Here is a 27,138-nt window from a genome sequence, read left to right as displayed (position 1 = left end):
AAGAAATCTACTTCAGAATTGTATTGTACTGTATTGTATTATAAATATCTAATAAACCTACTAGTATAAAGAATATGATATTATTTTTTACAAAATCCACTTCAAATTATTCAAGGTTTATCTTAAATCTATTTTGAAATTAAGCTGGATTTTCCGAATATTTTCTGGATTATTAAAATCTACAAATTTTAAACAGCTTTTGTACTTGTTTAATTTTATCACAGAGCCAGAAAATACCTTTTTTCGGTCTACGTTTTTGCTCCACCCCAATCCACTTGATTTAATAACACCAATAAGATGGCAAAAGCCAAACAGCCAGACCCCAACGTAATTCCTCCCATGTTGTCTTCAACTAAAATCTAAATAAATAAATGTCCATTTTGGACACCTACAAACGTGCCCAGTAGCAATTCCAGGAACCACTGAAGTTTGGGAGGGGTTATTTGGGGAAGCTGTCCATGCGAAGGAAGCTAGCATTCCGGGCATATCATGCGTTTACTTTAATAATGCGCATAAATTGGGAGTCGTATTTGGACCTTTTGACTGCTTCATTCCTTGGACACGGAATCGGGAATCGAGTGGGGAGCATGCCAGCGTTTCATTTAGCTTTTGTTTGACTTGACCCCCCTCCAGCGACCATCTGTCTGCCTGTCTAGTCAGACATTGTTTTCGCATCCAGAACCAGACTGACCCCGAGAATATTTTCGCCAGCGTTTAATCTTTAATTTTCCGCCACTATGTGTGGATGGAAGACCTCCCCTCCGACTGTCTGTCTATCCAACTGTCGGGTTTTCCCTTCCCCTCCCCCCAAAAAAACCCTGGCTCAATTTATTTGTTTTAGCTTCTGCCCGGGGTGAATAGTAAGGTATGCGGCATTAAATTAAATACTTAGCCGCTTCTCGGCACCGCTTGGCGTAAAAATTATGCCAGCATTTAAGTGTTTAATATCCGCCGGAGACTGCTGTGGGTCCACTCTGCCTGGCTTTGGGTCTTCGGTCCTCTCTGGATATTTATTAGTTGATTTTAATGGAAAAACCCCGGCGAACACTTGGCATACATAATTGTTGCGGGCGGAGACTTATGCCAAGACATAAAACTAGAGATTTTTGAAGGGGGGTGAAGGAAAGCTGATGTCATGCAAATTTAAGCGAGCTTAAGCTTAAAATATTTGTAGATGGTGAATAAATTAAAGAGCAAGTCATGGAAACATTAAAGTTATTTTCTGAGAGATAAATACATTTAAACTAATTTTGTTAGGAATATGATTATTGCGAAAAAGATTTTAGTTCGTTTTCTTAAGTTCACCACTCAATTGGGTGAAGCTTTTTAAAATAGTAAAAGTGGGTAGAAAAATTATTACAATTTAAAGAAACTTATTTTTTAAATATTTAAAAACTTTACAATTCTTTAAAAAGGTGCTTCTCTTTATGATTTTCCTATACACATTCAAACAGCTTTAATATCTCGTCTATAGCTTCTTCTTATTGCCTTTGCTAACCTGCGATTCAAAAGCCACCTGGACAACTTTAACTATCTAAACCTTAAACGGCTCCCCAACACCCAATTCCTATAGACCAGAATACTTGCTAACCAGAAAAACCCCCAAAGGAGCCGGCAGCAACAAAGCTGCACTCAACACAAATGCAACTGGAGTTGGTCGGGAGGAGGAAAAGGAGGAAAAGGACTCGTTCAGACCGAAGGCAAAGCAAGCAAAGTGGTATCCTGGATCCGCTTCTGTGGCCTGCTCCTGGCAGCAATTGTTAATAAGATTTGCACATCATTTCACGTGTCTCGGCCAACTGTCTGTCTGTCCGTCTGGGTGTTGTGCCGTATATTTGCATGCAATAAAGCCGCAAGGAGTTCGGTTCTCTTCGCCATCACCAGTATTCATTGTCTCACACTCCTTTGGGGTCTATTGTCTGTTCGGCATTTTATGGCGTACATTTAAGCCGGCAACTGCAGCTGCCAAACATCAAGTGGGATGGGGTGCAAAATACAAAACCCAGCCCTTGACTCGATTTCCGGCCGGGCTGCATGTGCAATGGCTGCTTCGGGTCTGACCATTATTGCATTTTTTATGGCATTTTTTTGACACATTTCTAATGGAATTTCCAAGGGCCAAAAGGAGTTGGCTGGAATCCCTCAAATGTCCTGCCTTAAATATTGATAAGAAATTTGGGACAGCAGCAATGTAATCGGGCAATTTGTTATAAATAAATAACAAAGCTCTCAGTTGATTTGGATTTCTTGAGCTTTTCTGGTTTTTCAAACTCCCTTTTTACTTATTTATTGCAGCAGAAAACAAAATTAAATTGCTATAAAACAATGATTTGCGTATTTCCTAAAGAGGGTGCTGCTCTTTCACCCCAAAAAAATAAAAGAAAGATAATAAAAAGCGAAGGTCTGGGAAGATAAAATGCGACAAATTAATTGGAATTTATGGCTTGGAAGCGTGTGAAAAATTCCGAGGGGTAGATATGTATGTTGGGGTCCTAGAGAAGATGAATGTCGATGGGGCGTCAGAGGAGATTTAATGAACAATTAGAGAGGATTAGTGGTAGCCCTTTTTTTTGCGAAACTGACACACGATAAAGCCACATTAATCCGTAGCAAAAGCTTTTATATATTTTTTTTTATTTCTATTTTATCCTTTCAAAACTTTCTCGTGGTGATAGAACTCACCTGCTGTTAATGTTAACTTCATTGAAAATTCAAAAAACCAAATTCAATGTGACAGCCCCCAGGCCACGGAAATTTCCTCGATAGCAAATCCATTAAAATATCAACAAAACTCAACGATGTAGGACATCAAAATGTAATTTTCGGCTTGGGCACAGCTTGTGCATAATAATGAGCTTGGGTCTGAGAGGTGGAAATGTGCCGAGATTTTCTCTTTTTGGCCCTAAGCCTTTTGCCCAACCGCAGGTGTTTTCTGCTGGGATATTTTGATAATAATTATGCATAGATTAGATGTACTTAAGACAGCTTACATGGCGAATAAACGGGCTTTAGCTTTAAGGATAGACTAAAGTTTATTTTAAAGAAGAAAAATGCGGCAGCATATTTTATTTATTTTTCTCGGGTGCTTTGCACGTTTCATCTAAAAGCTGCATGACTCAATTTAGATCCAGACACATTTCTTTTGCTCGATAGAGAGAAAACGGAAGAAAAATAAAATTCCTTCATTGATTTTCATTAGCCAAACAGAATTTCCGCTTCCTCTCTCGATTCAATTTCGAGTCAAAAACCCGACATTTTGCCAATGCCAGGGTTAAGCTGGTCTGAAGCTCAAGTTCAAGGGGAAAGTGAAAAATCTCAGTCACAAAATAAAGCTTCTGCTTGCATACCTGATGTCATTTTGTGCTCATACAACGTTTTTCGGTTTCAACTTTAAAATTTCCAACAAAAATATCTGCACAGCTTGCCACAGCCACTGACAGCAACTAATTGCAAGTTATTTTCCCCAACTCCGCCTGTGGCTTCTGTGCTGTCCCTGCAAGCTTGTGGAGCAGTTTTACATTATTTTATTTCTGACCGGGTCTGCAGTGGTTGCTGCTTCCTTTTTCCCGCTGCCGTGCAAATAATTTGCTGTCGTCGCCGCTGTCGACACTTGCAAAAGAAGAAAATTAAAAATCAGTTGGGCATTATTTATAAATTCTTTGGTTGGCTACGTTAAAAATCAAGCGAGCTGTGTAATACTTCTCTTTCTGGTAAATTAACTTACACTCATTTAAGAACTACATTGCAATGCAATTATGGAGAAATGCAGGCACATCCTTTCTTTAAATATAAACTTGTGTCACCACAGTCAATACTTGATTTACCTTAATTTTATTTTAATTAAAAACTGACCGAATTAGTTGTATTTTTTATCACTCACACATTTTTTTAGTTATAATTAAATTTGGAAATTCTTAAACATTTACTTATTAATTTTTGTATGTTTTCATATTGTTACTTAAAAAATGTCCTAGCAAACTAATATATTTCTTAAATTATTCATGAAATATTTTTAAGGAAAAGAACTTGGAATATCCCCCCATAATTTAGTGCCAAGTCAATAAATTATTGCCGACTTAAAGGCGCGGCTTTAAGACATCAAGTATACGATGCGTGTACGTGTTGCTCTCCCCCTCCCTCGATCTTTTTCCCGACTCTTACTCAATCTTACGCTCTGCTAGCTGTCATTATTAATGCGTATAATTAGCGCACTTGATAAAGATTGATTGGGGAGGCTTTATTTGCAGGGGTAAAAAGGAAGCCCGCCAGACATGAGACGCTCGCACACAGATGCAAACCGGAAACCACACAGTAAGCAAATACACACACGCACAGATTGCGCCACTTGTTTATGTGGCACACGCATGACTTGAGCGTAATTTCCTTATTTTAATATAAACAACATGTAGTATCCCGCCTTTCAGCAAGCAGTTTTTTTTTTAAGAGAACAATTTATTTTATCTTCCTCTCCTCGCCCTGTCCTCTTTGTCGCTCATCAGAAAACGCAGGCAAAAGGCAGCAAAGTTCGGAACATTCGAGATCGCACTGCTCACACGCACGACGATTCCAGCTTGCATACATACACACACCCAAGCTGCGGTCACCGAATTTCGGCGAAGTCCCGTTAGGATTCTGCTACGCCGAAACCTCATGGCGAATCGAATGATCTGGTCATAGCCAAATTTTCTCTCGAACGTTGCAGACGTGCGTTTATTGAAATTAGATTTCGATGGTACAGTCCGCTTATTCGCAGCGACATAAGTACAGTGAATCGTGAACATTACTTATTAGTGCATCGAACGAGCTCAAATCATCGTTCCCAGAAAAACCAAACATCTCAGTCGACGACTAATCTGGCCGACTCTTTTGCTTTTGCATAAACGGAGATCTGTACGATCCAGGTAATAACCAAAATTAAGTTTCTGTGAAACAGTAATAATTTGCGTGAGTTTAGGAAAGTTCTCGGACAGCCGGCAAGCAAGCTTCGCGCTGCTAACGCGCTGCTGACGCCTGCGTTCGGTGGTGAATTTTAGCAGTTACCACTAGCCGGTGTTACATAACCTGCGAACCACGAGGTTAGACTCCATTGCTTGGAGCAAGACCTGCCCAAGTACAGGTAACTCCCCTTAAAGTGATTAGAAGCTAATTAGTGGTAACAATTCTTTTATGGTACAGGTCGTTCCGCTCACTAGCACTGTGTTTATTGGGAGAAATAAATCAAGCGAAGTATACTAGCCAGATAATTCCTGAGCACGGTGGGGCTTATATAGCGACCACGTGGAAGTCATCACTGCCTGCTGCAGATTGGTCCGAGTTCAGGTACAGCCTAGTGCGCCCCTCGGTTGCGCTTTCGACATATCCACGTGCGAGTCCCCACTGCCTGCTGCAGATCGGTCCGAGTTCAGGTACAGCCTAGTGCGCCCCTCGGTTGCGCTTTCGACATATCCACGTGCGAGTCCCCACTGCCTGCTGCAGATCGGTCCGAGTTCATGTACAGCCTAGTGCGCCCCTCGGTTGCGCTTTCGACATATCCACGTGCGATTTATACCCAGGAGAGAGTTTCTTTCTAAATCGGCACCCCCTGGAGATTTTCACCCTTTGGACGGGTTGGACCCAATGAATGAGGATCAGGATAAGTTCTAAATAAACGCATGAATACCACCTAGTTTAAAATTTACATACTACCGCCTTAGGCAAACCGGCCATCAGCCGCGCTTAATTTGATCTTTTGTTTTAGCCTAGAACGTCTATGAAGACACAATACGGATAATTGATCCGAACACCTTAGTATGATTTAAGTAATTATAATTCATTTAGAATGTAAGAACCATGAAAATAATATTTAAGTACCTCCCTCAAATACAGCTAGATCAGTGGGCCCAGTGAAAAGTAGCTAGGAAGTAAAAGTAAAATTTAAAACCAGCAACAATGTGCTTTTAGAAGAACTAAGGATTGTTCAACGGATTAATAATGAAGTACCATTTTGTGAAACCTTGGAATATAATTTCATTTCATTTAAACATGGAAGATTAAATAAAATGTAGTCTGTCATAAGTACATCATGCCACAAGTGTATCACAACCAGTAGTCGGATAGGGGAATTCCTTGGGGCAATACAAATAGTCTCCAGTGTTGCCATGGTCGGGAGGGTTTAGAGGAGAATGTGAAAACAACATCTAATTCACATACGAAACGGCCTGTTCTACATAACAATATTTACAGACCCACATTATTTTTGTTTAGTCCACCAGTAGTATAGTTTCCGAATGTGCACTTATATTATTATGCAAGCGTGCTTAGGGAATGAAGAGATAGAAACGAACCCCGACATATCCGACGAGCGAACCATAGAGCGAAGTATAGTGCACAAAACTCTATCTTCTGAAACCCAGATGTGTTGTTGTAGTCGTTTGGATTACAACAAAAGCAGGTGCATGCTACATAATTGGCGCCCAACGTGGGGCCATGGTTAAGATAATTTCGGTACGTCGCCGATAACAAAAATCAGTAGGAACTAACATCATCCTGACCATCCCACTCATATAAAGAAAGACCATCCAAAATTCGATTCAACGTTTTTATTTTTTTTGTCCACGGTAACTTTAGGAACTGGTTAGATCTATTCGATACCTGGAACTTGGGATCACAATATTGAACATAGAAATAACCCAACCGGTAAAGATAGGCCTAATCAATCTTAAATGAATTGTACGACTTGCTTATCCACAACAACATTTAGAGTAATGTAGGAGTTTGTGTTTTGAGTCCTGGAATATACGAATATAATTTCATCAATAGGAATTAGTCGACCGGATACAACTACAAAATCTACGCTCAAAGAAGAGAATTCATTCTAGTCCTGGATAGGAATAACAGGGTTTAAATTGTAGGTTTAGGTCCTGACCATTTAGGATTGATGGAAATGTGGTTTTAGAACAGTTCAATTAGATTATCAATAGAAGGTAGACAGGCCACTCCGCTACTGGTTTGTGATATTGCTAGTGGTTATGCATGGAAAATGACAGATTTTATTTTGATGTTTAAAGATTAAAAAGAAAACTTATTGAAAACAAGATGCCGGTCGGTCACAGCCCACCAGATTCTAACCCAGAATATCCAAGAATTTGCAACATATGCGTGCAGGTTATGACAATCGAACAAGAAACAACTAAAACTAGATGTAATCATGTGTTTCATAAACAATGCTTGGAAAATTACCTACAAAGTTCTCACCATTGTCCATCCTGTCGTGAAAATATTTACAATATGAGAGAGGGCCAAGATTTAGAAAGCGAACTGAGAGAGGCTGAAGAGCACAGAAGTTTAGAGGCAAACACAAACCGTGAAACCGTCCGAACACCTCCGTTTTCATCCAACAACCCACCAGCCTCAGGAGAAAATCCACCCGTCTCAGGAGAAAATCCACCAATCATAGGAGACCAACAAATACAACAAGAAACTAGTCGTAGGGGAGTAGTTACTAGATCAATGCAACGTGGAGATCATCAACCACAACGAAATAGGGTTGGGAGACCTAGTTCTCGGTCAACTCAACAACGAAATCAAGCAGAAATACATAACTATATCTTATCTCAGATTCAGAGACAGGAAACTAATATGATAACTCAATTAACAGCTCATATAACAAATACTATTCAGACCCAATTGGCTTCGATAAATTTAAGGGAACACGAAAACTCAGATCATCATAATCAATCAAGTCGCAACCGAAGTGTATCTTCGAATGTTAGTAGAAGCGCACTTCCAAGTCGCCCAGAGGGTAATCAAAACTCACGACCACAGGGGAGTTCACCAAGTATTTCTCGAGAGTTTCGTTCTAATTTCCCACACTTGTCCATAGAAAAAGTAGGAAGCATTATTCAAAACTGGCGTCTGAAGTTCGATGGAACCAAAGAAGGAATGACAGCCTCCGAATTCATATACCGAGTCCGTTCCTTAACAGCTCAAACCTTATCAGGAGATTATCAATTACTTTGCGATCATTTACATTTACTGCTAGCTGGTAAAGCCGCTGACTGGTATTGGCATTTTCACAAGAAGCAGAACCAACTCGATTGGAACACCTTCTGTGCCGCTTTTCGCGACAAATACGAAGAATTCGATAGCGATGTAGATGTTTGGTTAAAAATTGCAAAGCGTAGACAAGGCGACCATGAACCATTTGATGTATATCAAGTATCCTTGGAAAATCTTGTGGGTCGATTAATCAAAACAATTTCGGAACAAGAACTCGTAAAGCTTTTGGTAGATAATTCTAAACCAACACTTCGACACGAACTAATGCACCTTGAATTACGCTCAGTTGCACAGCTCGTTGATAAAGTTCGGCACCATGAACAATTTTACAGTGATCCTAGGAATTCCTCATTTAAGTCCCAATTTATGGCACGTCGCAACATTTCAGAGATTCACTCTAGCGAAGAAATGGAAATCGATTCCCAAATTGATGAGATTCGCAACAAGATCGTTTGTTGGAATTGCGATAAGAAAGATCATAAATTCGTAGATTGTTTTGCACCGCGTAAAATTTTTTGTTACGGATGTGGTGCTAAGGAGATAGTTAGACCCATCTGCAAGAAATGTAACCCTTCGGGAAACGGACGAGTGGATGCACAGACCACTACCGAGTAAGTGCATCCGATAACAGCACCCTTTTGAAAATAGATAGCTATACTCAGACTTTAGACAATAAGCCTAGCAATGTAAGTTGTAGTCAAACAGAAGACCATCATGAATTCAAATTGACACCACTCCATGAAAGATTAGAAAATTATTACAAGATTAGACAGCGTATTTTTGGTGATATTAATAATATCCAAGCCGCAATGCGTCCGAAACGTTCGACTCTCCGATGTCGTAAGTTTTGGAAAAAGATCTGCGAGACTCGCAAAAGAATAATTTCTTCAGTTTTTCAAAACGAAGATAGCCGATTATATACGGAAATATCGATAGAAGGAAAGACCTATACGGCACTACTAGATTCAGGAGCAACGATTAGTTGTTTAGGAAATTTAGCTGCGCGAGAAATTCAGGCTCTCAAGAAAATGCAAAAGAGTTCCGGTTGTGTAAAAACCGCCGACGGAACTACATGCCCAGTCATAGGACAGATAACATCGATGATAACGTACGAGGGAAAGACTAAGGCAGTGACATTTTTTGTAATCCCTGACTTAAAGCAAGACATCTATCTAGGGATAGATTTTTGGCACCTTTTCGAACTTACTGATCGGATTTTAAACCCCAGAATTGACGAAATAAATACCGGATGCAAGATTTCAACCAACGAAAACTTAAAGTTTCACGATCTTACTCATGTCCAAAAGAAAAGGTTAGATAGCGTGATAGAGATATTTCCGAATTATGAGCGAGATGGATTGGGAAAGACCAAAGTCATTTCACACGCCATAGACACAGACAACGCACGCCCGGTTAAGCAACGGCATTGGCCAGTATCACCGGCAATAGAGAAAATAATGTTTTCTGAGATAGATAGGATGCTAGATCTTGATATTATCGAAGAATCGACAAGTCCGTGGAGTAGCAACGTAGTTTTAGTGAGGAAGGGAGATAAATGTCGACTTTGTCTGGATTCACGCGTAGTTAATAGCGTTACCCTCAAAGACGCTTATCCCCTACCTCACATCGACGGAATCTTGAGTAGACTACCTCCAGCTCGCTTCATAACCGGATTGGATATGAAACACGCATTTTGGCAAATTCCATTAGAAGAAAAATCCCGGCAATACACAGCGTTTACTATTCCAAATCGACCATTATATCAATATAAGGTTATGCCGTTTGGATTATGTAACGCGCCCCAAACCCTTTGTAGATTGATGGATCAGGTAATACCCGCTCACTTACGCACAAGAGTCTTCGTCTACTTGGATGACCTCTTGGTCCTATCGGATGACTTTGACTCTCATATGGTGTTACTCCAGGAGATTGCTTTGTGTTTAAGAAAAGCAAATCTTACGATAAACATTAGTAAATCTAAGTTTTGCATGGAAGAGATCAAATATCTAGGTTTTATAATAGGATACGGTACACTAAAACCAGACCCAGATAAAATAAGAGCAATAAACGAGTTTCCAGTTCCAAGCACTGTGAAACAGTTAAGACGGTTTTTAGGGCTCTCCGGCTGGTACCGTCGCTTCGTTATTAACTATGCTTCGTTAAGCTTCCCGCTGACCGAACTGTTAAAGAAAAACAAGCCTCTGGAATGGAACAAGGCAGCTGAAACTTCGTTTGAAGAGTTAAAAGCTAAATTGACCTCCGCCCCGATACTCAGTACTCCAGATTTCGATAGACCATTTTTGCTAATTTGTGATGCAAGTTCGTATGGTATAGGATGTGTGCTGGCACAGACCGACGAAGGCGGAAGTGAGTTGCCCATTGCCTACATGTCTGAAAAATTATCAAAGGCACAACGCAACTACTCCGTTACAGAGTTGGAGTGCCTGGCAGTGATAAAAGGAATAAAGAAATTCCGTGCCTACATAGAAGGTCAAAAGTTCGGCGTTATAACAGACCATTCCTCTCTGCAATGGCTTATGCGGCAAAAAGATCTTTCTGGTCGTCTTGCCAGATGGGCTATAAAATTGCAAGGGTTTTCGTTTTCCATAACACATCGCAAGGGTACGCAAAATGTTGTTGCAGACACATTATCAAGAGTAAATGAACCCGAAGTTAACGAGTTTAACGATTTAGGTCCTATAGTAGATTTAACAGCAAAGGAATTTCAATCCTTACAATACACCGATCTTATCGAAAACATACGGCACAATCAAGAACGACTACCCGATCTCAAAGTTGTGGACAAATTCGTTTACAAGAGAACCGAAAACGCAACAGGAGACTCAAAGCAAGAACAAGAATCCTGGAAGCTATGGATTCCCAATGACTTGGTACCACAAATTCTATACCGAGCTCATGACGCACCAGACGCTGCTCATTGCGGCATGGGAAAGCTTGTAGAGAAACTAAGGCGTTACCTATTTTGGCCACGCATGGTTACCGAAATTAGGGATTACGTTAGAAAGTGCTCTGTGTGTCTCGCTACCAAAAGTTCCAATACAGTTCTTCGACCGCCAATGGGAAAACCAATGGAATCCCAGAGACCCTTTCAGAATCTGTACATGGACTTATTGGGGCCATATCCTAGATCTAAATCCGGTAACATAGGATTGTTGATAATAGTAGACCATAATACGAAGTTCCATTTTCTCCACCCTTTAAAAAAGTTCACCTCCAATAAGATTTGCGACTTTCTACAGGACCAGATTTTCTTTACCTTCGGAGTTCCCGAAGTAATCTTAACTGACAATGGTTCGCAGTTTCGGTCTAGCCTATTTCAAGCCTTTTTGACTAGATTCGGCGTTTCCCATAAGTGCACCGCAATTTACTCTCCGCAAGCCAACGCAAGCGAAAGATTAAATCGCTCTGTTCTAGCAGCGATTAGAGCGTACATAGGAGTCGATCACACAAACTGGGATACAAATTTAAACGAAATCAATGGAGCGCTTCGATCTGCAATACACCGTAGTACGGGCTATTCGCCATATTTTTTAGCTTTTGGCCAAAACATGTTGCTTAACGGAAAGGATTACGAACTTCTGCGAAAGCTAGATCTGTTAATTGACGACACGCGTATTGACGATCGAGATGCCTTGAAAATTGCCAGAATCAAAGCCAAAGAATCGGTGGCGCGGTCGCATGACCATAACGCCAAAGTCTATAATTTAAGAAGCCGATTAGTTCAACTTAAAGTAGGAGACCCCGTCTTTGCAAGAAACTTTGTTCAAAGTAACGCAGCAAAGAAGTTCAGTGCCAAACTTGCAAAAGTATTCATCAACGCAAAAGTCAAACGTAAACTCGGCTCTGCTTATTACGAGATTGCGGATGAATCAGGGAAAGTATTGGGTACATACCATTTGAAAGATCTGAAAATACAAAAAAATTAAGGAGAATATGAAGAAAAACAAAATAAAGAGAAAGGCAGACTTTTCAGTTAACGACATCTCAGATGGCTCATGCGCTGCATTAACTGTGGTGTAGTATCCCGCCTTTCAGCAAGCAGTTTTTTTTTTAAGAGAACAATTTATTTTATCTTCCTCTCCTCGCCCTGTCCTCTTTGTCGCTCATCAGAAAACGCAGGCAAAAGGCAGCAAAGTTCGGAACATTCGAGATCGCACTGCTCACACGCACGACGATTCCAGCTTGCATACATACACACACCCAAGCTGCGGTCACCGAATTTCGGCGAAGTCCCGTTAGGATTCTGCTACGCCGAAACCTCATGGCGAATCGAATGATCTGGTCATAGCCAAATTTTCTCTCGAACGTTGCAGACGTGCGTTTATTGAAATTAGATTTCGATGGTACAGTCCGCTTATTCGCAGCGACATAAGTACAGTGAATCGTGAACATTACTTATTAGTGCATCGAACGAGCTCAAATCATCGTTCCCAGAAAAACCAAACATCTCAGTCGACGACTAATCTGGCCGACTCTTTTGCTTTTGCATAAACGGAGATCTGTACGATCCAGGTAATAACCAAAATTAAGTTTCTGTGAAACAGTAATAATTTGCGTGAGTTTAGGAAAGTTCTCGGACAGCCGGCAAGCAAGCTTCGCGCTGCTAACGCGCTGCTGACGCCTGCGTTCGGTGGTGAATTTTAGCAGTTACCACTAGCCGGTGTTACATAACCTGCGAACCACGAGGTTAGACTCCATTGCTTGGAGCAAGACCTGCCCAAGTACAGGTAACTCCCCTTAAAGTGATTAGAAGCTAATTAGTGGTAACAATTCTTTTATGGTACAGGTCGTTCCGCTCACTAGCACTGTGTTTATTGGGAGAAATAAATCAAGCGAAGTATACTAGCCAGATAATTCCTGAGCACGGTGGGGCTTATATAGCGACCACGTGGAAGTCATCACTGCCTGCTGCAGATTGGTCCGAGTTCAGGTACAGCCTAGTGCGCCCCTCGGTTGCGCTTTCGACATATCCACGTGCGAGTCCCCACTGCCTGCTGCAGATCGGTCCGAGTTCAGGTACAGCCTAGTGCGCCCCTCGGTTGCGCTTTCGACATATCCACGTGCGAGTCCCCACTGCCTGCTGCAGATCGGTCCGAGTTCATGTACAGCCTAGTGCGCCCCTCGGTTGCGCTTTCGACATATCCACGTGCGATTTATACCCAGGAGAGAGTTTCTTTCTAAATCGGCACCCCCTGGAGATTTTCACCCTTTGGACGGGTTGGACCCAATGAATGAGGATCAGGATAAGTTCTAAATAAACGCATGAATACCACCTAGTTTAAAATTTACATACTACCGCCTTAGGCAAACCGGCCATCAGCCGCGCTTAATTTGATCTTTTGTTTTAGCCTAGAACGTCTATGAAGACACAATACGGATAATTGATCCGAACACCTTAGTATGATTTAAGTAATTATAATTCATTTAGAATGTAAGAACCATGAAAATAATATTTAAGTACCTCCCTCAAATACAGCTAGATCAGTGGGCCCAGTGAAAAGTAGCTAGGAAGTAAAAGTAAAATTTAAAACCAGCAACAATGTGCTTTTAGAAGAACTAAGGATTGTTCAACGGATTAATAATGAAGTACCATTTTGTGAAACCTTGGAATATAATTTCATTTCATTTAAACATGGAAGATTAAATAAAATGTAGTCTGTCATAAGTACATCATGCCACAAGTGTATCACAACCAGTAGTCGGATAGGGGAATTCCTTGGGGCAATACAAATAGTCTCCAGTGTTGCCATGGTCGGGAGGGTTTAGAGGAGAATGTGAAAACAACATCTAATTCACATACGAAACGGCCTGTTCTACATAACAATATTTACAGACCCACATTATTTTTGTTTAGTCCACCAGTAGTATAGTTTCCGAATGTGCACTTATATTATTATGCAAGCGTGCTTAGGGAATGAAGAGATAGAAACGAACCCCGACATATCCGACGAGCGAACCATAGAGCGAAGTATAGTGCACAAAACTCTATCTTCTGAAACCCAGATGTGTTGTTGTAGTCGTTTGGATTACAACAAAAGCAGGTGCATGCTACAAACACAGAGAGTTTATATCTCGGTCTGGGAAGTGGGATTTATTGTTTTATTAAGAGTCCGGGAAGTTATCTCGACTAGACAAAAACCCAGGATGGCCAGGCACTAAAAAAGAGATTCGCCGAAATAAACCAATCATTGATATAAAGTATTCTCGAAGGTATCTGCTTGGTTTACTCGCAGTTTGTCCTTGGGTTTATCCAACAAACGTTTACTTGTGCTTCAGTTGCATATTTACGATTATTGTGCTCACACATTTCGTTTTATTCTCGTGGATATCTAGATTTAGTTACAACTGTTGGGGAGCGGGAGATCACTCTATAGATATATCGTGAGTTCATTATTTAACCGCAGATTTGTGGTTAAGCTGGTTTCAGATACCCTACTGCGAAGTATATGTGATATTTGGACTGGAAAATACTTGTAAATATTTGGATTAGGTCAGCAGATAAAAGTGATGGCGAGATAGGAATCAGTTATGCTCTTTTTATTTTCATCTGGCAAGGAAAAGATTTCTTTTGTGTTATTACTGCAGGCCATTGTTCAATCTACTCAGCCCAATTCCTACACTTTTGCTGTCTTAAGCGATTTTCTTTGTACATTTGCTCTCTTTATATATATATAGATTACTTCCATACCCCGCCTGTGGTTTCCACTCATTTCGAGGGATTCGTTTACTTTCGGGCCTAGTCAAATAATCCCTGACCAGGCCAACACATGTGTTTGCTGCGGTCTGGTTTGTTTTGCCGTTTTATGGCGAGGGCATTTACACTAATCATGCAATTCTTGTTACACTTTTATTGGCCTCTTCCAAAAGCCTAAGCGAGCTCATTAGCACGCTGAGTGCATGGCTAATGAGCGCCAGTTGACCAACTTTGTGCGGGACTGTACATCCCGGGGCTCTTGAATTTGGTGGAAAATTAGCATTTCCTGGTTAAACAAAATCAAAACGAAAACGAAAACCAAACAAAGCCACGAAAATTGCAAACAATGGAGGAGCAAAGAAATTGAGACAATTGGCTCAATTGTCTGGCTTGACAATTGTCTCTGCCTCGGGGCAAGTAATTTGTAGATTTTGTCAACTTTTTGTCGGAAGCGTTGAAGCTGTTTTCGGGAAACAAGTTTCCCCAGTAGAAATTTAAAGTTCTCCCGTTGCTTTGTGGAAAGTTGTGCTTTGTTCTGCTCTGAGTTTTTGCTTTCATTAGTCAATGCAAATTATTTGGCAATCAAACAAAAGGCGGAGCTACCTTCCATTAAAATTAAATCACAAAAGTAAAGGCGAATCGCCGAATTCATTGTCAGTTTTGTGGCATACAAATGCAAAAAAGTAAGCAAACCAGAAGCTTCAGTACACCTTCGTCCTTTGTTCTTAGCCCGATTCCTGTGGCATTTCATCTAAATGTTAATAAGTCTCCTGGCCCGGTTGTCTATCTTCCCCTAACAAGGTGTCAGAGGGCGCAACGCCAAGGTATTTTCCACTTGGCCGCACTGATTGAGGAGTGAAGTTGCTCGAGGGGATGCTAAATCCCGGCTGCCGGCGCCTTGAAGCATACATCCTGTTTATTGGACTGGCTTATTGATGAGACTGCCTAGATTTTTTCCCCTTCGCTTTTTTTCCAGTTTCCTGTGTATTTTATTTGTGGATTTAGGTTGACTAAATAGTGGCGCCCCCAAATGTGTTATAGAAGTGGGACAAAAGTTATCGAAGGCCAAACAAGTACTCGACACATTGGATGGATGCATGTGCCTCTGGCTTGATATTGATTGATTGCCTTTTGTGGATCCGTTTTGAGAATATGTTGGCTTTAAAAGGAAAACATTTACAGAAAAAATATAAAAATTTAACTTGTATGTTTTGTATGATTTTTCATGCCCTCATTGACATCCATCAATCCCTATTAGCGTTTGATCCCAGAAAGAATATGACAAAATATATGCAATGTCAGCATGAAATTTTTTACCTCGCGTTGGGTAATAAAAAATGCATGTAACTAATTTAAATGCATGGAAAAACGAACAAACATTCCCACCCTTCCGTGCAGATTTGTGTCTGCGGATTTTATGCTGCTTTTATTATTTGTAAAACATTTTTAATTAAATTATGCGCATTAAATATTTATCAATCACAGGCAATTTTTGAAATTTTATCGAATTCCGTTCGCTAGCTAATGCAAATGTTGCAAATTGCTTTATTGCTGCATCAACAGCGCGAACCGAACAAACAATTAGTCCGCAAACTCGATTTAAATTAATATTAAATCAGTTTGATGAAGGAAAAAAAAATAAATATATATAATTTATGCATAAATTTAAGTTTATGTGGAAACAATCCTACGTTGCAAGGGATAACGTTGCCCTCATCAATCTCAACATTTGCCTGACATGCGTAGAAAATCGACAGGAAATTAAAGGCGTTTTTGGCTGGGCCCTGGAAAAGTTTTCACTCATCCTTGCCTTTTTTGTGCTAAGAAAAGTGTGTCAAGGCGAGGGACAGCAAGGACAGAAACTAAGCTGAAAATAAACACGGTTTCAGGCCTCGCCAATCAAGGATGGCTGTCTATCGATTGATGGCCAGCAAAGGTAAAGTGGGATTATTGGTTGTGCCTAAATTATGCAGACATGGGTAATTCCTCAAGGAAATGCCTCGAAGGAAAAATTCTTTTTATAATATTTTTAGCATTCAGCACTTTAGTTTTTAATTTCTTTAACCAATGCAGTTTGCCGATTGGAAACCAGGTCACCACATAAATTTTAGCTCGTTTTTTGGCGCTGTTTCTGCCAAAAAGAAGACGAAAATGAACAGAGCAATAAAAAATGCAGACCCCTTGGCATTCAAGTGGTAAATATTTGTCTAGCGGCTTGCATGCTGACAGTTTTATAGCATTTCAAAAAATCGCAAAAAAAAAGGATCATTATCTGGATAGTGGGAAAAAGTTGTCCAAAGCCTGAACCACGACCTGGGCCAATTACAAGACAAGCGGCCGTAAATTACGCACTCGAAAAAACATTTGCAGACTGCACTTGACCTCTTTGATTGTGGTCGGCTGGTCTCGACATTTGTAATAAGCGTCTGGGGGCAGACAAAACATGGAAACAACTTTTAATTGCATGCCAGATAGTACAGTAAGCCCTTGTGATAAGGGAGGGGGAGGAGGAGGTGCAGACGAGGCTAGACACACACAAAATTGAAATTTTTAAGCCGAAAGTTATGCGGCAAAAAGTTTTTGTTACTTTGCATATAGCTGAGTATAGCCCACACATGTGGGCGTTGTTTGTCGGTGTCGAGTTGAGCTGATTTGATGGCCAGCCATCTGCATTAATGACTGGCCATGAAGAGTCTGCTTCGCCATCTCACCGCTGTGCCAAATTAAATGCATAATTACTTGGTAATTGGATTTGTGGTCGGCTCAACTGGCTGTGCAAAATTTTCTAATTAAAATGTTTAGTGGCAGCCAGTTGCCGCCTCACGATCGTCCCCTCATTCGTTCCAATATTCGAGTCTACGAAGAGGTCCTCGATTGCCACTTGATGGCGCCAAAGCCTCAGGCACGTTCTCCACTTGGGGCTCCCCGCCAAGTAGCTCAAACCCCGCCCGCTGTGAGGGGAACGAACTTCAGTTACCTGGAGTATAAGAGTATTTTCGCTGTGCCATGATGTTTGACAATACTCTATGGTTAAACTTTAAAAACAAAATGAATTGGTCAAGAAATCCATTTTATGTTTAAAATATAATGGAAAATAAAAATTAAATAGCAATTGTCTTATTTTATAAAAGGATAAGGGATTTAAGGACACTGTTCAAGAAAAAATATTAAATATTAGTGATCTTTGACTGGTTTGATCTTTTACTTTTCATTTTGGTTATTTTCCAAGTTTAAGTGTTAAATAATATAATATAATAAAAATAAGAAATCCAATCCCATCGTCGAATTGCCAGTTCGACCTGATTTTAGGGTATCCTTTCCCTTACAATATTGCCTTATTTTCAGGTATTTCTCTTATCTCGGGAAGCAGTGGCCTTGTTCCGCTCCCTGGGAGTTTTGGAGGCACAGCCGCTCTAAATAAGTAATAAACACCTTGACTCGGCCTCCTCCTGCACGTTTCTGGGTAATAAATTTATATTTTCCTGTTGTTCCGGCTTGTAGTGGCTGCGGGTGGTAGTAAGTAGAAAGAGGGACCTGGTACAACGGACTGGCAAGATGGAAGCAATCACAGTCGGGAGCATAGTTTGGCGGCTTTTAAAATTTTCATAAGAAGCGCCGGCGTCGCATTCGTAATACAACGAAATTTATTGCATACACTCAGGCGGCATTGCCTGCTTACTTATTCATATGAAATTGCCTGATTACCGTTGGCCAAATCGTTTTGCCCAGCACCATCGTGTGCACAGTGCTCTATGGCACTGTATTGGTACGTGTTTGAATTATATGCCGGTCATGCTGGGAATCGGGATTTGGGTTCGGAATTGGGGGGACAAATATTACCCCTCAGCCGTAATGCGCCTGTTTGTATGGCAATTGCTGCTCTGGGCCGAATTTTTTATGAACTGTCCGGGTCATGACTTTTATGATTTGTAAGTCCATGGGTCCAGGGAGCTTTCGGTAAGTACGCACTCACATGTGTGTATTTTCAGTCCCAGAACTCATTCAATTAAGCGAAAATGATGAAATGACAATGCGGCAAATGGAGGGTACGATTATATATGGGTGTGGTAAATCTAAAAGTAGGCAGATGAAATGGATTGGAAGAATGAGGTTGGCACTTGTAAAAATAAATACATTTTCAAATGTAGATTATAAAATAACCACATACATTATATTTTAAACTTAACCTTAACCGTAACTGAACCTTAACTAAACCATAACTTCTTAAATATTTAAATAGGGCCCTTTTTGTTTTCCAATGAATTTTCCACTATTTTTCCTAACAGCAAATCATGAACCAAATGTGTTTTCCTTGTCTCCCACAAACACTTGAGGCTGTATCAATATTTTGGTTCGAATGAAAATCTCCACTCGGCTTAAAAAAGCGAAAACACACAAAGTGCGAAAGCCTTGAGGACTAGCACGTGCTCAAAATCTCAGCAGGGAAAGCACACACACTCAACTTGCTATAAACACCTTTGCCGAGCACTAAAATATAACTTAATCCCAACGAAATTGATATGAAATTTTACAGACACACGGGGCGTATGAGTAACAAACAAACACACACACACACAGTGGCACGTCAAGAAAGTTCTCTTCTGCCGGATAGAAAATTTAAATTCCACTCATGAGGTGTGAAAATGTTTGTTGTGCTTCGGCTTGTAAAAGTTTTTCTGGTCGCCCTTTCATGTTGACAGTTTTTCCCCGTTTTCCATTTCTGTTTTCCCCAATTTTGCTAATTTGTTGACGCTTCTTGCTGCTGTATCAACTTTGATGTTTGCTTTGATAATTTTAGATTGAAAAAGTTTCGTCACATTTCTCAGGAAGATTTAAAAAAAAAGGGAGAGGACTTTTGATGAAAATGAAAGGACAAATGATCAAGGATTGGACTTGGATTCTATTTAAGTCACTTTTAAAGGGGAGAACTTAGACTAATTACCCACATGGAAAACGGAATCAACCTTGTTCCACATTTTCCGCTTACTGCCGCTTTCTTTGTATCTTGTGAGGACAAAAACGAAAAGGAAGCACATCTCTTGAGGCTGCCAAGCCACGCCTCTTAGCATACTTTACAATTACTTTTAGCCACCAGCCCCCTTCGTTTTCCATGTAATTTTATCTCACTCAATGTCTCGCCTCCTGGCTGCTTAATTTTTACACTTGCCGCCTCCAAATGACATCCCCTGAGGTTTTCATGAGGGAAAGACAATGCCAAGAAAAGAAAAGTGGCACAAACTTTCCTCTTGCCCTGCCTCGAGGGTTGCTTTTCCCGCCACTGCCACGTGAAAGGCATAAAAATGGCCAAACAGAATTTAATAAAAACCCATTTCCATTTATTAAACTCTCGCGTTCATCGTCGCCTCTAATTTAGTTTGGCCGCAAAACTTTTGCTGGCTCTTCCGACAGCCGTGGCAAATGTTTATCTTGCACATTTCATAAAGCAAACCCCAAGAAATGCAAATATCTGTAGTTGGTCTGGCGCAAACCCCAAGGAAGTCTAAGGCGTCTTAACCGCAACTAAACAAGTAATTTTGCGCACATTTCACTTGTCATATGACACGTAGTTACCCGCCAGCGCCCTGCTACTGCTCCTTTCTATTTCTTTCGTTTTTGGTTGTTTTTGCTCTGTCTGGGAGCGATTTTCCTACTTAGCAGCTAGGAAAAGTTGCAAGCTCGTTGCATTTCCCAAGCCCCCGACGGCAGCTCCTCATAACGCGTGTTAAGTGCTTCCCCAACGCAGATACAAGATACAAGATACTAGATACAGGCTGCAGGTTCAACTGTTTCGTCCCTTTTGCTTGTTAGTTTCCGCTTTCGCAAAAAGGTGCGCCCTGCAGCTTGTTTTTCTCGCATTCGACTCGTTATCCCCCCCCCTTTTTTTTGGAAACACTTAAAGCATTTCGGATAATATTAAGATATTTTGCAGGGGAAGTAAAAGAAATTTTCCGACATTGTCTTTATGCCTTTTATAGTTGCCTCTGTTAATGGCCACGTTCAGCCAATTAAAATTTTAATTGGCCGACGTAAAAGCTAACTGCCAAATACGTTGCGCCATCGAGAGAAAAATCCCCCTTTAAGCCCTCTGAACTTTTCGCAGTGCAGTTTTGAAGCCCCCGACTAACTAAGTTTCATATTAAGACAGCTGCCAGACTGAAAAACGAGGGGAGAGCCGGTCACATGCATCATAAAGCAAATCAAGCGTAAGTAACACCTTGATATAAAGCCAAAGTGACGGCAAAACTGGGGGATTAACAGGGCGTATACGCAATTTATCTCTCTCAACCAAGTTGGAATGTAATTAAGGTTCGACTTTCTTTCTCTTCTTTAATAACTTGTTTGATTGATAGCATATTTTCTCTCAGCTTTGTCCACACAAACATATATTTCCAATTGCAACTCAATTAAGATTTTCTATCTTGGAAATAAAAGAAATTCCTTTGCTTCGATCGCAACTTAATGACAAATGATTCAGTTCCCTGGCTGTTTATATGGCCATAAATATTAAGGGGGAAAACCTCCAGTGTGGGTTCAAAGTTCAAAGAAGTCGAGGGTCTGCCACTTGTAATTGGCACACAGATTGGGAGTCTGGAACATGTGTAGTGGGCTTTGTCGACCCGCCCTGGGTCCTAATGAAAAAGGTTGCTCTTTGAACGCCTTTTGTTTGCTTGAGGTTTTTCGGTATTTCTGTGGGTTCCTTCAGCTGGGCAACAGACAAATTGCTGCCGATTAAGATTTTTTATCGGACTATTTGAGGGTCTGCCATGAAAAATGAAGATGTTGCGGCTGCTTCTCTGGTTAAATGAAGTTAAGTAGTCGAAGGAGCCATTTATAAAGAAGGCCTCTTGAAGTTAATCCAACGAAGGACGACTTTAAGTCTTACAGAATTTAATACAATCTTCTTTAAGGACACTTGAAATCCGATTGTATCCTTTACACCTCTAATAACAGCCTTTAGCGGGCTAATTAACACATTTGCCCTCCCACAATCACGACGAAAACCCATTAATTAAATCCTAATTATGATGACATCACGACAAGTCACCCCTAAGCACTGGGATAGCTATAAAACAAAGCCGTTGTTGGCTGTGTAATTCACACCTCTGTGGATATTGTCACCGGCAGTATGAAATTGAAATCGATGGATACTGTGGATATGCCCATTTTCGGTAGCACTCTGAAGCTCATGAAGTTCTGGTCATATCTCTTCGTTCACAACTGGCGTCGATATGTCGCTATGGCTCCGTACATGATAATCAACTGTACTCAGTATGTGGATATATATCTGAGCACCGAGTCCCTGGATTTCATCATCCGAAATGCGTATTTGGCTGTTCTGTTCACCAACACAGTGGTTAGAGGTGTTTTGCTGTGTATTCAACGATTTAGCTATGAAAGATTCATTGAAATGGTGAAGAACTGTTATATAGAATTGTTGGTAAGTACTGTAAAATATAATAAAGATTACAAAGAATATATTACAAAAATATTTAGGAATCAGATGATCCCACTATTAATCTGTTGGTGGAGAAGACCACACGCCTTTCAATTTTTATAGGAAGGGTTAATTTGCTTATGGGCTGTTGCACTTGCATTGGCTTTGTTACCTATCCAATTTTCGGTTCAGAAAGAGGTGAGAAGATGTATTTTCTTGGATGATTTAATCTCATTTTCTTTTAAGAACAGTTTTACCATATGGCATGTACTTGCCCGCTATCGATGAGTACAAGTACGTGTCACCCTACTATGAAATTTTCTTTGTTATCCAGGCCATTATGGCCCCCATGGGATGTTGCATGTACATTCCATACACCAATATGGTAGTTACCTTTACCCTTTTTGCTATACTCATGTGTCAAGTTCTGCAACATAAGTTGAGGAGTCTAGAAAAGCTGCAAGTTGATCAAGTTCATGGCGAAATTATATGGTGCATAAAATATCAATTAAAATTGACGGGGTGAGTCCTTAAATATTTATTTATTTTTCTCCAAACATTTTTAAATATTCAGATTAGTGGACTCTATGAATGCTTTGAATACTCATCTTCATTTGGTAGAGTTCCTCTGCTTTGGGGCCATGCTTTGTGTTCTTCTTTTCTCGCTGATAATTGTGAGTTGTGGGATTTAATTCATACATTTTATTATTGAATTTCCCTTTCCCAAAACAGGCCCAAACCATTGCCCAAACCGTCATAGTTATTGCTTACATGGTAATGATATTCGCCAACAGTGTGGTTCTCTACTACGTAGCCAACGAACTATACTTTCAAGTAAGAGTTTTCCATTTTATTTTGAAATGACCTGTGAACTTCACTTCCCCCCAGAGCTTCGATATTGCCATCGCTGCCTATGAGAGCAATTGGATGGACTTTGATGTGGACACACAAAAGACTTTGAAGTTTCTGATAATGCGTTCACAAAAGCCCTTGGCGGTGAAGTCTTATGGACAGTTACTCGTTGATGACTAGTCGTTAACCATTATTTCCTCTCCAGATTCTGGTGGGTGGCACCTATCCCATGAACCTGAAGATGCTGCAGTCCCTGCTGAACGCCATTTACTCGTTCTTCACCCTGCTGCGTCGCGTTTACGGCTAAGGAAAACCCGCTTACAAGGTTAACTCCACATCCTTTGGCAGCCTTAAAGGGACGACGAGCAATTGCCACAATTGATTGCATTTAAGCAGCAAACGTCCTCCAACTAAGGATATTGTGTGCAGTGGGGGGAAAAGGGAGGTGCGGTGCAATTGGATTGTTGCAAATGCATTCGAGGCAACTGCAACACGTCTCCGAAATATTCCAAAGGAGCGACCAACGAAATAAACTATAATAAAATTGCTTCTGTGGCTCTTTGTTGCCCTCTCGGCCGCATCTTGGACTTGGCAGTTGACCACCAGGGCTGTTGGCCCTTTGTTATGCCCGGCACGTGCCATTCAGATAACTTCTATTTAAGCAAATATAAATCTAAAGTGTGCTAAATTAGATTAAAATGTTCTCGTAAAATAAACGTTGTCCAGTCTGCCGCCAGCTGATACTGGGATTCCGGGTCCAAGGCGAGCAGCCACCTCTATTGTGTCCGAAATTGCTTACAAATTCCCGCTCCGAGTGCCAAGTGAGCCAAATTGTTAATTAATGCTGGAAATTGGAAACTCGGTTGTTTATCCCCAAAGAGGAGAGGTGCGAGGGGGAAGCATTTATTGCTTCATTTTCTAAAACCGAAATGGGATTCCCAAAGTAAGGCATTCCAAAGTTATCGATTCAATTTGTTAAAAAAACATTGTAGGAAAATAGCTTAGCTTAGCGTGTGCTTTTTAGAATAAGGTTATCCATTTAATTTGTAGGTATTTTAATTAGTAGAATATTATTTTTTGTACACTTTTTATATTAAACATTTTAGTATAAGCACTACAAATATCATACAAAATTAAGTAAATGTGAAAATTAATTATATTAAAAAATAGTGAACACCCTTTGTAATCATCCTCATATTCCATGTTTCACCCTTAAAATAAAAGCCCCCATACATTGCTCTCATTATCACTTCAATTTCCCTAATCAGCATTAGCATTCTCTTCAGCCTCAAGACTTTGTGCCCCTGCCGAACCAACCCATCATCAACATCTGATTTCAACGCAGACTCGTCTTCGAATTGACTTTAATTTAGGAATTTTTTATACGCCCCTCACAGATCCCCGCTAACAGCCAACTGAAGTCAGGAAGCAGAAGTCGGCGGCAGACCTACAAATGGAATCACTTGACGAGCCTTCAGGCATTGTCTGCGTCTGAGTCTGAGTCGGTTGGTTTAATGGAATTTACCTCCTTCCCGGTCTCCCGGAATCATGACTGGCGCGTTTTATTTTACTTTTTGGCGTTGAGACTGAGGAAGAGGCCGGAAAAAATGCTGATGCGACAATTATAGTTATTGTCTGGCTGGTCTCGGGGGGATGGAGAAGAAGATCCGCCAAGACTTCCCCTAGTTCTTCCACCCAGGAGTACGTGAGCCAAACGAACACCTAAGGACCTCCCCATCCCCTTCTGTATGCCGATGGCAGCTGGCTCATCGTGAATTTCAGATGGTACTGTGCCTGTTTTATTGCTAATGTAAACATGTTGTTGCTCCGTCAATGTCTTTGACGCCAAATTGACACATTTCTAGGGCGGATATTCCCGGCATCCCGCATCCCAAATAGTGTGCTAAAATGTTGTACGTGCGAGCATGGAGCTTATCAACACTAACAGCAAAAAGCGAAGGACCAACAGTGATGACAGCTATGGATTACAAAAGGAAACAAACGGAATAGCTGAGAATAATTTCAAGTTAAAAGCTAGAAATCAAAATCTCTATAGGTTTAAGAACTCTTAAAAAGGTGTCTAAAAGTAGGCTGCAAAATCTTTAAATTAAAATATTCCGTAGCATACTTTTAGACACCTTAAGTAGTTTCAGATCTCAAAAAATTGCAGTGCCTCTGTATATCTATTGTGTTCTTGTTTTCTGCTTAAAATAGCCAACTCTGCATCTCTATAGGGCAATCTTTAATTTCCAGGCAGGTGGCAGTTGAAACAGCCCTCCAGGCATTCGAAATTTATCAGGGCTCAAATCAATTTACGTCAATTCTCGCCCCGGGCCAAGTTATGTGAGAAGATTGCTTGAGTGGAAATCATGACTGCTGCCAGTGCCTAATGAGGCGACTCAGATATAACCCTTCTCTCCATCGAATTCTGCACACCCCCGTGAATTCGTGAATTTTCTTTCATAGTTTTCGCCCCCTCGAATTCAAAGCTTGTTTTATGCGCATCATCCAGAAATTGCCTACGTGTGGACATTTTTAAAACATTTCTCGTGTTCGCCTGCGCTTATTTTGTTGACATTTGACTTTTGACCGGGACAAAAGGGACAGTCAACGAGAGTCGTTGATCCTGCTCCTCTGGCTGGGAAATTTAGGTCAAGCGGTCAAGTGTTTTATGTTTTTTTGTTCTTTCTGTAAGGGTGGTAAATAAAAACCTTTCAAGGGTTTTATGATGTTTGCCTGCAGTGACGAAAAGTTTAATGGGAGGGCCGGATCATGGGACTTCGGAAAATACTTGGGTTAAGTGGGAAGTTGTGCTACCAAAAACTTTATTTTAAAGTGCCAGAAATATTTTTGTATACCAAGACTTAAGACTTTTTCTAAAAGAATTTTATAAAATACTAAGATTCCACTTTCAGCTAAGTATTCGACATAAAATATTAATAAAAATGCCAAACGAAGCTCAGGATAGCTCTCGGATATCTTTACCTTTACACTTTATATGTCAATCCTTGTCAGGAATCGCTTTCTCCCTCCATTAGTTGCCTTGACCCGTCTCCAAATGATATCTATGCCAGTGAATTGTCTGATGACTGAAGTTTTCCATTAGTGCATGCTCTGAATAATTAACCGCAATTTCAGTTGCAGCGCAAGGGTAATTGAAACTAAAAGCGCAACCTGCAATATATGTGGTACCTCTTGCATAATTGAGGCGAAGTGGCTTTTGTGTGTGGCCAAATCAAATTTAATTAGCTGACTAAACAGCTGGACGTCGGTTACGTGGTGGCGTTTGCCTTCTGTGTATTTGCCTGGCTAATGAAATTAATTTGACCATTTAAACTGCAGGCAGTTATGCGATTGGGTTCGAAGACCGAGGACCGAAACAAACTGCCAATCAGAATCAAAGTTGCAAATTCTCCGATAAAACGCGCCTAATTCAGGCCAAGAGCACAGATGGCTCTTTGCCCGTTTGCCTGTCTGGCAAATTGCTATTTACGGTCCGGACAGGTCGGCAGGATCTGCCGAATGCCATCAAAATTGCTGCACAAATCTGATTAAGATTTCAGTTTGGTAAGCGATTTATGAATGCCAAAAGAGAGTGCGTGACCAGAGCCATGGCTGGAATGCCTCCTCTTTGGCCAGGATTATGGGGGAAGACCCCCCGTTTAATGCTTCCGTGTTTGACCAGTGTCGTTTTGGCTGCAGGCCAATTGCAGTCGGAAAGCCTTTCGCATTCTGGCAGAAACAAAGTGGGAGTCTCATGGTTTCAGGATTGTGTCACTTAAAATTGTAAGAATAAAAGCCGGTTGCGATGGGAATGCAGCCCGGTCCTGTAAACGAAGTTAGAAAGCTTTCAGGTTGTGTTAATGGTTGTCTGATGTGTGAAATTCTTCTGTGATTACACATTTTAATCGGATTTTCTGTGGGCTCTTTGTTGTTGTCAAGGATTTAATTTAGGCTGAACGAGGACGGAAGCTAACTTCGGCAAGCCGAAGTTTTAATACCCTTGCAGATTTTACGAATTAAAACTTGACTAGACTAGCAACATGAATTAATAAACAACAAATTATTTTATAATTGAAAAAATAAAATTTTAAAATTT

At 40.7% G+C, this 27,138-nt stretch overlaps 1 protein-coding gene across 2 annotated transcripts in view; it reads left to right on the top strand.

Annotated features, from left to right (window-relative positions):
• The window catches only part of Or30a (Odorant receptor 30a), a 97,721-nt gene extending 74,274 nt beyond the window's left edge, over window positions 1-23,447 (top strand). The window contains exons 3-9 of one of the 2 annotated variants that reach the window (XM_070211601.1): window positions 21,878-22,190; window positions 22,247-22,385; window positions 22,439-22,709; window positions 22,762-22,861; window positions 22,920-23,021; window positions 23,076-23,183; window positions 23,245-23,447. In XM_070211601.1, the coding sequence (XP_070067702.1) occupies window positions 21,879-22,190; window positions 22,247-22,385; window positions 22,439-22,709; window positions 22,762-22,861; window positions 22,920-23,021; window positions 23,076-23,183; window positions 23,245-23,346 (1,134 nt within the window). In that variant the 5' untranslated portion in view covers window position 21,878 and the 3' untranslated portion in view covers window positions 23,347-23,447. Of the gene's footprint in view, window positions 1-21,764; window positions 22,191-22,246; window positions 22,386-22,438; window positions 22,710-22,761; window positions 22,862-22,919; window positions 23,022-23,075; window positions 23,184-23,244 lie in introns of those variants that run through there. The other variant, XM_017150790.3, reaches the window with a different exon arrangement.
• Window positions 23,448-27,138: the final 3,691 nt, after the last annotated feature.

The sequence above is a fragment of the Drosophila takahashii genome, chromosome 2L (assembly GCF_030179915.1).
Source record: "Drosophila takahashii strain IR98-3 E-12201 chromosome 2L, DtakHiC1v2, whole genome shotgun sequence".
Lineage (NCBI taxonomy): Eukaryota > Metazoa > Arthropoda > Insecta > Diptera > Drosophilidae > Drosophila > Drosophila takahashii.
This window is presented reverse-complemented; position numbering and strand designations above follow the sequence as displayed.